The sequence below is a fragment of the Mus pahari genome, chromosome 1, assembly GCF_900095145.1.
Source record: "Mus pahari chromosome 1, PAHARI_EIJ_v1.1, whole genome shotgun sequence".
NCBI classification, from domain to species: Eukaryota; Metazoa; Chordata; class Mammalia; order Rodentia; family Muridae; genus Mus; species Mus pahari.
Genome location: NC_034590.1, coordinates 156,435,943 through 156,448,805, shown reverse-complemented (window position 1 = coordinate 156,448,805; position 12,863 = coordinate 156,435,943). Strand labels below are relative to the sequence as shown.

At 52.0% G+C, this 12,863-nt stretch overlaps 1 protein-coding gene across 2 annotated transcripts; it reads right to left on the bottom strand.

Moving 5' to 3' along the window:
• Positions 1-4,851: 4,851 nt before the first annotated feature.
• On the bottom strand, positions 4,852-8,057 carry Kazald1 (Kazal type serine peptidase inhibitor domain 1). Of its 2 annotated transcripts, none has more exons than XM_021217234.2 (5): positions 7,901-8,057; positions 6,887-7,433; positions 5,677-5,837; positions 5,442-5,589; positions 4,852-5,243 (listed from the first exon to the last, which is right to left on the bottom strand). In XM_021217234.2, the coding sequence occupies exons 2-5, from the start codon at positions 7,416-7,418 to the stop codon at positions 5,149-5,151; spliced, it is 936 nt and encodes a 311-aa protein (XP_021072893.1). In that variant the 5' UTR covers positions 7,419-7,433; positions 7,901-8,057; the 3' UTR covers positions 4,852-5,148. The 2 variants fall into 2 exon arrangements, with proteins under 2 accessions (XP_021072893.1, XP_029400199.1); XM_029544339.1 differs by having other exon boundaries at positions 4,945-5,243; positions 6,887-7,456; positions 7,901-8,017.
• Between the last annotated feature and the right edge of the window lie 4,806 nt (positions 8,058-12,863).

The window sequence follows — 12,863 nt, the reverse complement described above, 5'->3', positions numbered from 1 at the left end:
CTCTGTTCCCCATCACAGGCCCCATTGGAGCTCAGCATCCCAGATAAAAGAGATGGATGGATGTGAGTCGGGGGTGCCCCTCCCCACAAGGCAGAGCTCATTCCCGGAGTTCTGACAGGGGCTCCCTGTAGAGGACTGGGGTAGGGGTGACACAGCTAAGCTCTTTGGAAGTCAGGTTCCTGCCATCTTGCCAGACTTTCCGGTTCTTCTGAAGGTCCAGTTCCTAAGGACTCTTCCAGGCAGACACAATGTTGCATTATACTTCAAAGGAGATCCCGTGATGGGTACTAATACTAGTGCACACAGTGAGGAGGGGCAGGAGATCTAGAGAAACCCACGTTAGAGCCTGGCTCACTGGGAGGCCACTCAGCCAAAGGAGACGTATAGGAACTTCTGCCTTGGTTCAGTTCCCTAGGACCAGGAGAAGATGAGAGACAGGACGCCATTGGTCCTAGAGTCCTCAACTGTCATCCCCGGAAAATCCATCACTTCTCCCTCAGCCCCACCCTGTTTCTCTTAGGGGTTCTTTCTTTTTCTCCCAGGGGATTCTGGGTGCTTTTAAGTTCCTCAAAGTCTCTCCTATGCTGCTCTATGCTCAGTGGATGGAATGAGACCTGATGGTGGACACACTTGACCTAAAGCTTGTGTTTCACGTCTATCCAACAAAATCCAGGGAGAACTAGATGGCAGAGAACACATCAGAAATAAATTCATCCCTCCTGGGTAAACCCCTCCTGACGTTTGAGGGGAAAGCCCAGCTAAAATCTCAATGCTCAGTCTAGGTGGGGTGGCACCCGACTGGAACGCCAGCACTCCGAGGACAGAAGTGGGCAGAGCTGGATGAGTCAAGGCCAGTCTGGTCTACTCAAGGCCAGTCCGGTCTTCTCAAGGCCAGTCCAGTCTACTCAAGGCCAGTCCGGTCTTCTCAAGGCCAGGCCAGTCTACTCAAGGCCAGTCCAGTCTACTCAAGGCCAGTCTGGTCTACATAGTGAGTTCCAGGATAACCAAGGCTACAGAGTGAGATCTTGTCCTCCTCCCCTTCCCCCTCCCTGCTACCCCAAAGACCTCAACCCTAGGAAGAGGGAGAACTTCAAAGAAGGGAAACAGTGAGAAGAAACTCAGCAAAGCCAGGCAAGGAGGAAGGGGACATGTCTGTTCCCACAGACAGGCGCAGGTGGTAGTCTGCAAAGTGGGCCTTAACAGCATCGGTGTAACAAAAGAAGGAAAGAGGGAAGAAGTAGCCAGGAAGCACCTTTCCTGATTCTGCCCTAGGAGTGTGTTCCTGGGGATTTTCTTCTCCTCCAGAGCCATGCCCCACCCTCGTTTGGGTCGCTGGGACTGCGTTTAAACCAGAACTATAATAACAGCATGGGAGAAGATGACCCAGGAGCTGGCAACAATGTTTCATGGGACACTGGTGTTGAGCACTCGCCCCACTTTACCCACCAATGAGTCACCTAAGCTAGGCTAAGCCCTGAAGCTTTTAAAGCTCTCATCTTCTCCCCCACAGCACATCTGGAACCCTGCTTAAACACAGCAAACCCTGCAAACCCTAGAGAGGGTTGGAGCCCCCTAGCGAGAGAGGAGGAGAGAGCAATTTGTCTAAGCCAGTTTCCCGGCTCTGCTCAATCCTCATGTATCCCTGCACCAGAAGAACATCTCTGCCTGGTCCCCTAACTTAATCCCATCTGTTGGGTCCCCTAATTTTGGTTTTATTTTTGTTTTGTTTTTTTTTTGTTGTTGTTGTTGTTGTTATTTGAGACAGGGTTTCTCTGTATAGCTCTGGCTGACCTGGAACTCACTTTGTAGATCAGGCTGGCCTCGAACTCAGAAATTCACCTGCCTCTGCCTCCCGAGTGCTGGGATTAAAGGCGTGCGCCACCACTGCCCGGCTGGGTCCCCTAATTTAACTCTGTCCCTGAACCTGGCTTCATTTCTTCCCTCAGGCCCTTCTTAATTCAACCACAACATCCCAAGTGCTCCCCTCCTGATATGCAACTGACTCCCAGAGTTCAATGCCGTTCAGACGAGACCCCTGCCAGTCTCTAAGAGACCCCTTACACTGTGGGCAAGCCTGTGTCTCCTTCTTGTGACCCTTTGCTTTAAGAAAGAGTAGGGAGCGGGTGCTGGAGAGATGGCTCAGCAGTTAGAAGTACTGGCTGCTCTTCTAGAGGAACTGGGTTTGATTCAGCACCCACAGTCAGCAGCAGCTTACAAGTATCTGTAACTCCAGCTTCAGGAAATCTGATGCCCCGTTTCTGACCTCCGTGGGAACTAGGCCTGTGCTAGACCTGCGCTGGGATTAAAGGCATGCTCCATCACACCCCTAATAAAATAATCTCTTTTTAAACGTCTCTTATATAGAATTCATTTATTTTTATTTTATGTGCGTTGGTGTTTTGCCTGCATGTATATCTATGGGAGAGTGTCAGATCCCCTGGAGTTACAGACAGTTGTAAACTGCCATGTGAGCGCTGGGAATTTAGCTCTGGTCCCCTGGAGGAGTAACTAGTGCTCTTAACCGCTGAGCCATCTCTCCAGTCCCCCTTGAGGGGTTTTTTACAAGGGTTTTTCCAATCAAATGAAAACTCTTTAAGGCCCCTTAGTCCAGGCCCGTCTGCCACTACCAGAAGTATCCACCAGATGGCAGCCTTTTCCCAGTTCCTAAGAATTGCCAGAGAGGTCGCCTTTTCCCCACCATCCTTAGTGGTTGGTGCATAGACTCAGCCCCCATCACCATCCTCAGTATGGCGAGTGCATCCTTGGTCCCCAAAGTCTGCAATTTTGGCTTCTTTAAAATCAAGTCCTCCCTCTCCTCTCAACCCCCCCCCCCCAGGCTTCTATTGGATGGGTGGACTCCCCCTGGGGTCTTCGGTTCTGTTCAGTCCTCAGATCGACCCCTATGGGGCGGATGTGACTTGGGTAAGCCCCACACCCTCAATTCCGGCCAGCGCGGATGAGAGAATCCGTGTTACTACCACTCCAAAGAGGGTGATGGAGTCGGTGCCTTTAGCACATCGTGGCATACATACTTGTACACACAGTCCCCTTTGGTTTTTCTCCACACACCCTGCTCAGAATGGAGGAGAAACGCAGCCAGGTCGGCCAAAAGCAAGAGAGCATCATTCCCGAAGGTCTAAGATCAGAGGTCAGGAGTACAAGTTTGGGAGGGGGTTGGCTCGTATTAATCCAGTTGGTCCTCTCTCCCTGACTGACAACCTCCGGGTGGGGCAAAAGGGAACCCATTTGTTACATCCTACACAAACGACTAAAAGTCCCAGAGGTGGGCGCTGGGGGTGGGGGGGGGCGGTGCACAGGGAACGTCCCACCGCCAGGCCTGGGCCTCTCTGGCTCTGTTCTCCAGCAAAGGAACCGCACACCTCGGCTATGAGCTGAGCCGTTTAGTGCAAAAGGCTTTAAAACCCGTGGGGATGAGAAGCCGAGAGTGCCCGCGGCCGCTCAGTTTCCCCGTCCTCCTCCCCCTCTCCTCCCTCGGGAGCGGCGGGAAATTATTTATTAAAACACCGCCCGCGCTCTCATTTATTTGCGGTGAATAATCCTAGGCCTCTCAGCGCGTTTATTAAACCTTTCCCGTCCCCGCGCCCGCATTACTTTAATAATAAATCGCGTGTCACTTTCCGGCGACATTATTAAACCCCGTCCGCTGCAGCAGAGGCGGGGTGCGGGGAGGGTGCAGGCGGTGGGCGGCAGAGCATCCTTCCACTCCAGGCTGCAGGGCCCAAACCCTCAAGGCTGCAGAGGGGGAAACTGAGGGCTCGAGGAGGTTACTCCTTATAGAGTCTGCAGTCGCGACAGATTCGGGTTTGAGCGAGAGCCAGCCTGTGCTCTGCAGGTAGGTGCAAGGGGACAGGCAGGCTACAGGACATTTTGACACCCCGGAGAGCAGAGAACAAGCTATGATGGATACAGGGATCAGGACCCAGGTCCTCAATCACTGAGTGGAGAGGACCTTCTTGAAATCGTGCAGCAGGACGCTCCCCACCCCCACTCGGCCCAGACCCTCCCACTGTCCTGCTTCTGCTGGCGCCTTACAACTCGCTGCCAGTACTCGGCCGCAGCAGTTACCGGGCATCACTGTCAGAATCGTACTGGAAAAGTGGTAGCAGCCAGGCAGAGGCAGTTGGATATGCTGTTCATACAGGCAGGAGGGGTGGCCAGGCCTCGAGCATGGGGTTCCCGGCCACGCCCCTTTCAGGGGGCCGGCAGCCAGCGATGGGTCTCACACCGCAAACACTGACGCTGAGCCAAGAGCGGTCCCTCCCTGCGGTGGCGCCAGCTCCGGGCGCAGCCCCGGCGCGTAGGAGGTTGTCGCTTTCCACACACAGTGTCTTGGCCTGGTGACTAACTCCACCCTACCCTTAAACAATTTCATAAACTCCTCAGTGTCCCCGGGCTAGGTACAGAGAGTATGTGGAGAGATCTAGGCCAAAGAGTACTTTTGTGAAAGACCTCAAGTCAGAAAAGGATTGCTCACAACTGGGACAGTTAGAAACAGGGTTACTACGACTTTACATTCCTCTGGAAGATGGAAAGGAAAGGAGAGAGAAGAGGAAGGGTGTGGCTAACACAGGTGCCCCCACCACTAATTTATATTGAGGTCCCACCCACATAGATCTGGTTCTCCACTCTGCCTGGGGTGGAGACAAGAATAAGGGCCAGAGATCCCTATACCAGCGGGGGATAGGGGTGGGGGGAGGGGGGGCTGGGACGACTTCCTCCTCTCTCCAGTCAGATTGCTCTAGGCTCCCTCACTAGGGGACAGGAGAGGGCAGTATAGGGCCTGCAATCACCAATATGCGCATCTGTAAGAATTGTCCGCAGCAGTGTGGCTCGGTTTGTTTATATAATTTTTTATTGGTGCCCACTGTGTCTAGTCGTCTGCTAGGCGGGTTTTGTCCCCTAGAGTGTATAAGACACGGAGCTGCCCCACCCCTCTCCCTGTACCGAACTAAATCAGTCCCGCTGCGCTCATCTCTACAGCGGAAGCTTCTGAGTAATGAGTTTTGAGGACAGGTGAGCTGAGGCTACACTGAGCACTAAACAATCCATGAACGGACCCTGCTCGCTCTTTTCCAGTCTTCTCCGGGGCGTTCTCAACAGCAGGGGTGCACCTGCAGAGATCTGGAACTAGTAGTAATCCTCCGACTCCTCACTTTCTGCAGCCTCCTCAGGAACCAAACTCCGGGACTGCAGCTGGGAGAATCCCGTGGCATTCAGCTGGTCTGCAAACATACGTGGTAAAGGAAAGGGGTCAGGGAAGAGACTTGGTGTATGGGAAGGCGTGTGTGTGTGTGTGTGTGTGTGTGTGTGTGTGTGTGTGTGTGTGTGTATACAAGTCATATGCAGCCTGTTCCTTACAGGCATTCAAGGGTCCTAATGCACTGCATCTTCCTGGTGCCCAGAGCTCAGGGCTCCCTTACCTGGTGTGAGCACTGTGAGGGTGGCAGAAGCTTCAGCTTGGCCCAGAGCATTCCGGGCAAGGCAGCGGTAGGTACCCTCATCACTAGGGCGCAAAGCTTGAATCTGGAGCCAGCCAGTCACCTCAAACTTCTGAGGTCCACCCCTAAACTGGAGACAGAAGTGCTGTCGGCCAGGTCATCTGGGGAAGGAAGGCCTGGGTTTTTCAGGAGTATGCCCCTGCTCCCTGCCCCCTACCTGCACAGAGATATGGGGGTCATCCCCCGGCAGCTGGATAGCCAAGCCGTCTTTCCTCCACTCAATCGAGGCCATGGGGTAGGCAAACACCTCACAGCCAAAGATCACATCCTGTCCGGTCACATTCCAAATATTGTGAGGCTGGGACAGGATCTGGGGCTCTGGGGCAGGGGGATGGAAATATGAGGCTTGACAACAGGAAGCTGTATCCAGCTCAGGGAGGACACGATTTACAAATTAATATGGACATGTTTGGAGCAAGACACAAAGCACGCCAAAGTCAACATGCATCTGCAAACAAAATATGCCACAAGCCGGAAGACATACAAAAGTAGGGGCGGATGCACACAAAGGCACAACAGCCAAGTTCGGAGTTGCACAGGTACAGAGAGCAGTGTCAATTACACAGAGGTTGCCTACAGACCCACAGCTTAGCTGGATAACCATGTTCTGTCCTGGACTGCTCCGCTGTCCTCATTCTACCCGAGGGCCCCTTTCCTGCGGGCGGTGTAACCAACACCTCCCTCCCCCCTTCTCCCTGTTCTAACTAGGCCCAGTTCCCAAAGGCTTGAAGAACAGGCACATTCCAAATGTCGTGAGACTGTGACAGGATCTGGGCTCCGAGAGGGAGGAGGTGGGAAAAACACCGCGGCAGGGAAACCTAAAACCACCATGTTGCATGGCAGAAAACAGTTGGGACCCCCCTGCTAGTGCGTTGGTTTCCGCTGCAACTCCAGCCCAGCCAGACTAGAGGAGGTAAAAGCTGAGGAAGTGTGGGTGGCCAAAGAAAACCTCAAGCTTGAACAAGAGGCAAGAAGCCATCTTCCCTTTTCTATCTAATTCCTAAATGCGAGGGAAAACTGATAGGCGGGAGCCAGGGTTAACAGGATGCATCTCACGGGACTCCCTCTGCTTGGGCTCCAGCAGTCTGGGCAGTCTTGGGGGGGGGGGGGGGAATCTTTCAGTTCAGACCCAGCTATTGGCTATGTGCCTGTTCCTTCGGAGGCCGGTCCCTGCAAGTCTGGATAGATCTCTCAGGCACCTCAAACCTGCTAACAAATCTCAACCTGCTTTTTAATTGGCAGCCTTTGAGGCTCTTGGTCTCCCTCAACTATTCATTCTGCTGACCATAGAGCAACGCTGTCGGGGATCCGGGAGTAGTGCCTTTGGGGAGCCAGGGACAGGTACTAAGAGCCCTGTACTAGCGTACCCGATTCGCAGGGCCCCGGATGCACCACAGTGAGGTTAGCGTCCGGCCGAGCGCGGGCGGCCTCCTGCAGGCGGCAGATCTGCGGGTAGGTGCGGCCGTCCGAACCACAGAGCGGGCGCTGCGAGCGGCAGACACACAGCGGCTCCGGCACCTCTCCTCGGCTCAGGTCACCGCCCCCGTCCAGCCTGCACTCGAGCTGCTCGCCGCAGCGCCCGTAGAAGTTAGCGCTGGGGTCCAGATCGCAGAGCTGGCCCTCCAGGTTGGCGCATTCCCAGCAGCAGCCGCACGCATCCCGCACCCGGCCTGCTAGGCAGCCCCGCGGCGCAGCGCACTCTTCTGGCCGGCAGGGAGCACAACCCTCGCCCTCGGCTAGCAGCCTCAGCCAGCCTCGCCGTAGGTAATCGGGGCCTGTGGACGGCCTCGCGCTAACGGGTAGCTGGGTCCACACCACCAGCAATAGTGGTAGTAGCAAGGGCAGCGCCAAGGTAGGTGCAGCATGGTTAGCCGGAAGCCCTGTGAACACTCGGGGCATCGGCGCGTAGGTGCCCTGCCAGGAGAGGGAAGCCAGGTCTGGAAGTCAGAGATAAAGTCAAGGCTGCATAAAAGCTTGATTCTAACTCTGACCTTTCCTTTGCTACCCTGGAGCCAACTAGAAGCCCCAACAGAGGCCTGGTGAGTGAGTCCCTAGGGTATATACCAGTTGGTAATTGATTAAGCTGGTCTTGGGGACTAGGGAGTAAAGAGACAGAGAGTGTATGGGGTATGATCACTAACACCCAAGCACGTATGCATACACCTATACACACACATACGCATATACACACATGCATACATACAGGCACGCGCGCGCGCGCACGCACACACACACACACACACACACACACACACACACCAGCATCACCTCCAAAAACCACCCAACTTTGATGCACCTTTGCCCCAGAGATGGATAAAACTACACCTGTTGTAAAAACTTCAGATTGGCGTGATGGTGCTGGGGACATCCCAGCGACTCACCTAGTGCCTTGGACTAGGCCCTTAACAGCTGGGATTTCCAATCCTAAAAAAACAAAATCAAAAACAAAAAACCGGTAGGGAACGAAGAGTCGTATGCACGGCCAGCCCAGACCCTCAGGCCACCTCTGCTTCTGTCGGGGGATAGCTGGCAGCCCACAGACTTAAGATTCAAAGAGAAACTCCCCCGCCCCTTCTCCCTCCCCGCCCCTAGATGTCGAATACCCGCCTTCTTCCCAGGCCCCGAGGCCGATAATTTTATCCAGTCTCACAAGGACCCTCCTGGGCCTTTCACTTCGTCCCTAGCACAAAGTCACAATGAGTGTACAGAGCTGCCGTAACCAGACGCCGCCGCTGGGAAAGCAAAGGATGTGAGAAGAGAATAGGAGTAGAATGGCCGAGGAGCTGTTGCCTGAATGAACCCCAGGCCCTGTCTCATCTGATTTAGTTCCGGAGAGCGGCAAACAGCTGCAATATAGAAGGAGGGAAAGGGTTCTAGTGCTAAGAAATTTTACTCAATGTAAAATTGACTTCAACACTATGGGCGTTTCTGGAGGGCAGGCTCGGGGCCAGCTTCCTCTGGGCACAGTTTGCAGCTTTGCTCACCCAGTCTCTCCACTGGGGCGCAGACGAGACTATAAGCGTTTCCAGCTGCCATCCACATCTGGCTACCTCCCTCCCAATATAGGGCAGGTGCTTGAACCCGCAGAGGAGTGGCCGCAGCAAGGCCGGCGGGTGACTCCCCGTAGGGCGTCTCTGGGCTCCGGATTACAGGTTGCAAATTCCAGCATGTCGGGGACCAAAAGTCTTCAGTCTGGAGACCTCCGCCAACGCCACGGTGGCACTTTTGAGTTAGGGGCAGGAAGCGAAGCATCTTCGGAGGCCCGCCCACCATCCTGAGAATGGCAGGCCCCGCCCCCGCCGGCCCCCAAACAGCTTCCAGAAACCGCAATCCAAGATCCTAGGAGGAGGAGGAGGAGCAGAAGGAAACCCAGCTTTCAGGCAAGGGAGGGGTAGGGTTTATATAGGCCCCGCCCAGGAGGCGTCATCGGCTCTGACTGCGCGTGCGTCCGCGGCCTGCGGCGGCTCCGCTCTCCCCTGCGAGGAGGAAGCACCGTAGTCGTCGTGCATTTCTGACTTTGACCGAGCGCTCCTAGGAGCATTCAGTCTGCAGAGACGCTGCCTCTGGCCAGAGGGGTTCCGACGAGGTGGACGAGCGCTGTACACAGGCGATCCCAAACTCCGAGGAGACAAGAAGCGAATTTCACGCGAGGTTTCGGGACTGTCGCGAGAATCCCAACGGCGAGCTAGACGTTCAAAAGGAAAAGCCCGCGGCTTTTAAGCCAGGAAAGAACGAGGGCAGGCAGATACCGATGGTAGTGCTAGGCAATCTCTTGGTTGGAGCACACGTTAACTGTCGGCCTGGGAGCAGAAGTGACGCGAGGACTGCAGAATGTTCTGGAAAAGGCGTGTGAGGAGGACTTGCCTGGTGGATCAATGGAGGCACTCTAGGGGAGGTCCCTAGCTGTGACTGGGGGCGGTGATCGTCGCCCGAGGTAGAGTGGGAGCTGTCCAGGTCTAAATGAGAAACAGTGAGCTTCCAGCCCTAGGAGCCACTATCAAAATCCCCAGCGTCAGGGTCCTAGACACGTCTTCCATCTTAATGGTTGCTGGCGTTTACTGTCAGTCTTTGCTATCCTTCGCGCCTCTAGTAGGAATCACGACTAATTCACCAGTGTGTCTGCTGTCTCTGTACCCCCCGAGACCGACTGCTAAGGAAGTTCTTGGGAAGCATTTGTGCATTAAAAGTGAAAGACTCCCTAGTTCTGAAAGATGAAGTTACTAATGAGAGGCTAGGGATTAAATCGACGGAGAACGAGCGCCCTCTGGTGGGTTTGCAGCAGCTGTGACTCGTGACAATGCATACTGTCTATATTAGGGATCCACTGTAACTTTGAAAACGTTCTTGCAGTAGTCTTGTGTTGCTGGTGATTAAACCCGAGACTTTTAGAGGTAAGCCAGAACTGTGTCACCGAGCAGTATCTCCGGCCCAATAATAACATTTTAGAAAGGAGTTTGTTCTCATAAGACAGTTTGAAAGCCTAGCTACTTGTGTTTCCATGTGCTCATCTTCCACTTAATCTGGTGAAGCTCTAAAACATGTTAAGCAGCAACCGTGTGCATCAGAAAAAAGGTTACTTACACTTTAAAACGTTGAGTTGGTTTGACAAGCTTCCTATTTTGAAATTTTTCTACTTATATGAGTTCACTGCAGCTGTCTTCAGACACACACACTAGAAGAGAGCATCGGATCCTGTTACAGATGGTTGTGATCCACCATGTGGTTGCTAGGATTTGAACTCTGAACCTCTGGCAGAGCAGTCAGTGCTCTTAATCGCTGAGCCATCTCTCCAGCCCTAGCTTCCTATTGTTGAGGCAAAGGAAATTATTTCTAGACCAGATGATGTGGTTACTACCAGGCATATCAATGAACGAGGTGTGATTCAGATGAACACCTGATAGTTAATCTTCTAAAGTATTTATTACTGTGTTGTGTCTATGGTGTGTATGTATATGCCTGTAGACACATTCGTGTTTGGAGCTCGGGGTGATTTTCAGGAGTCAGTCTATCCCCTTCCATCTTGAAGTCATTAGATTTGCATAGCAAGCCCCCTTACCTGCTGAACCATCTTGTTGCTCCTGAATATTTTTCTACATTATTTGTGTTTGTGCATGTTTCGGTGTATTGTACACACTCTGTGCACATGAATGGGAGTCTGTTCCACCCCATGAGCCCTAGAAATTGAATCAAGGCATCATGCTTGGTGCAAATGTCCTGACTTCCAGCCATCTCTCCAAACCCCCCATCTTTTTTTATGTGCCTTGGTGTTTAGTGTACTTCTGTGAGCACATCAGATCCTCTGGAACTGGAGTTACAGACAGGTGTGAGCTGCCGTGTGGGTGCTGGGAATTGAGCCCAGGTCCTCTGGAAGATCAATTGGTGCTCTTAACCACTGAGCCATCTCTACACACACAACCCCCTTTTAATTAAATATGGTGGAAGCCAGTCATGGTGACACATACCTATAATCCCAGAACTCAGGAGGTGTAGGCAGGAGAATCAGAAGTTCAAGGTCATCTTTGCCTACCCAGGGAGTTTAAGGTCAGATGGGCTCCACAATACCATGTCTCCAGAAATCAAACAACAGGAAAACCCCTTAGGATGACTTGGGAGGACTCACTTCATAGCCTCTGTGTCATAAGCTTTGCTTGGGCACAGTTATGGAGAATAGTGGGGTGTCATTTGAGGAGGAAATGAAGCACATGGTTCACAGTGACAAAATGGATACAGATGAACTCTGCTTCCTATGAATATTAGAATCAATTAAGTCAGAAAGGCTCAAGATCGATAATTAAGATGAAATGCTTTATATTGGTCTACTATGACAAATAGATGTTCTCATTAAAGTAGAAAATAAGATTAAGATAAGTATGTAGATACCACAACTGTATAAAGATATAAATATCAGTAAACAGAGAATCTGGTATGAGGCTGAGTGTAATTCTCACTATCCTTTATTTTGTAAAATCATTTTCATAATGAAAGAGTAGAGGCCAGTCTCCCATACTGTCCCCCCAAAATGAATGGAGACTATTTTTTAGGTAAATTAGAATGTTGAAATAAATACAGAAAGCAGGGTCAGCCAGATAGGAAGATAAATATTGTAATTTATCTACAAGTAACATTATAAAATGGAACTAGACTAGCCAGGAACTTGCTTCTGGAATACCTAGGCACTCAGGTAAGCTGAGCAGATTTCAAGACATCTTAGACACACCAGGCCAACAGTGTCTTTATCCTCCTCCCTCCTTCTCAGGACAATTTCTTTCTTTCACCCACACCTGACCTTTGATATCTCTTCTGCTTTTGACCACCAGATGACCTATTTTCATAAAAATAACATTAGAAGGGGTATTTAAAGTAGTCTACATTTCCTTAAAGTTACAATTATTATGTGTAATTGGTATCTGTACGTGTAGATGCACACATGCTAGTTGAGTAGTGGAAGCCAAAGAACAACTCTGGGGGTGGGGGGTTGGTTTCCTTTCTCCTGCCGTCAGATGTGGGGATTGAACTCAGCATGTCAGGTGTGCCCAGCAAGCGCTTTCACCCGATGGACCATCTCACCAGCCTGCCCTCCTGCATCTGTTGCTCTAGCTCCCGTGTTCTCTTTAGACAGGATCCCACTATGTAGTCCTGAATGGCCTGGAACCTGCCATGTAGTACAAGCTTGCCTCAAACTCACAGACAATGCCAACTCATTCCTTAATGTACCCTTTATTTATCCCTAGCACTGAAAATTAGGTTCTCTACGACCCTGAGAGGGAAAGGGCCATCTTCCTGAAAGTCCTACCAAGACTACACAGGGCAGTAAGAAATCTTATTCTCCACATATGTTTGTAACATCTATTTGCAACAATCTCCAGGCTCACATCCTACCTCTAGCCTTTTCTCTTAGGATATAATGAAGCCCGGCCCCTCCCCTTGGCTGTCAGCACACAGGCTACTCAGCCCTAGAGTTACAGTAAAAGACCATAAACCATCAGGTAGCCTTCCTCAAAGGGTCCCAGAAGCCCAAAGTCCCCAGATGGGTGGACACCATCATGCAGGCCAAATATAAAGAGCGGCTCGCTTGATGAGCACAGGTCTACACATGTGCTGCTTTTACAGCGTGCCATCTGTACATCAAGAGTACCACAAAAGATGACTATGACCAGGATCTTGGGAGGATATAGGGAGATGCTGTCAGGTCAGGCCATCTCGGCAGAGGCTCAAAGACTGGCCAATAGGGTCCTCCAAGCCCTGGAGGGACTGAAAATGGGGGGAAAGGGCCATGATGGGGTGACAAACTCAAACCAGACAGATGACAGTTGCCAACAAGAAGCATAAAGAATGCTATAATTC

Coding starts and splice junctions, on each gene's coding strand:
- Kazald1 (XM_021217234.2), bottom strand. CDS start 7,418: ATGCCCCGAGTGTTCACAGGGCTTCCGGCTAACCATGCTGCACCTACC. Junction 5,838..6,886: donor TCCGGGGCCCTGCGAATCGG/GTACGCTAGTAC, acceptor CCCCTGCCCCAG/AGCCCCAGATCCTGTCCCAG. Junction 5,244..5,441: donor CCTCACAGTGCTCACACCAG/GTAAGGGAGCCC, acceptor GTATGTTTGCAG/ACCAGCTGAATGCCACGGGA.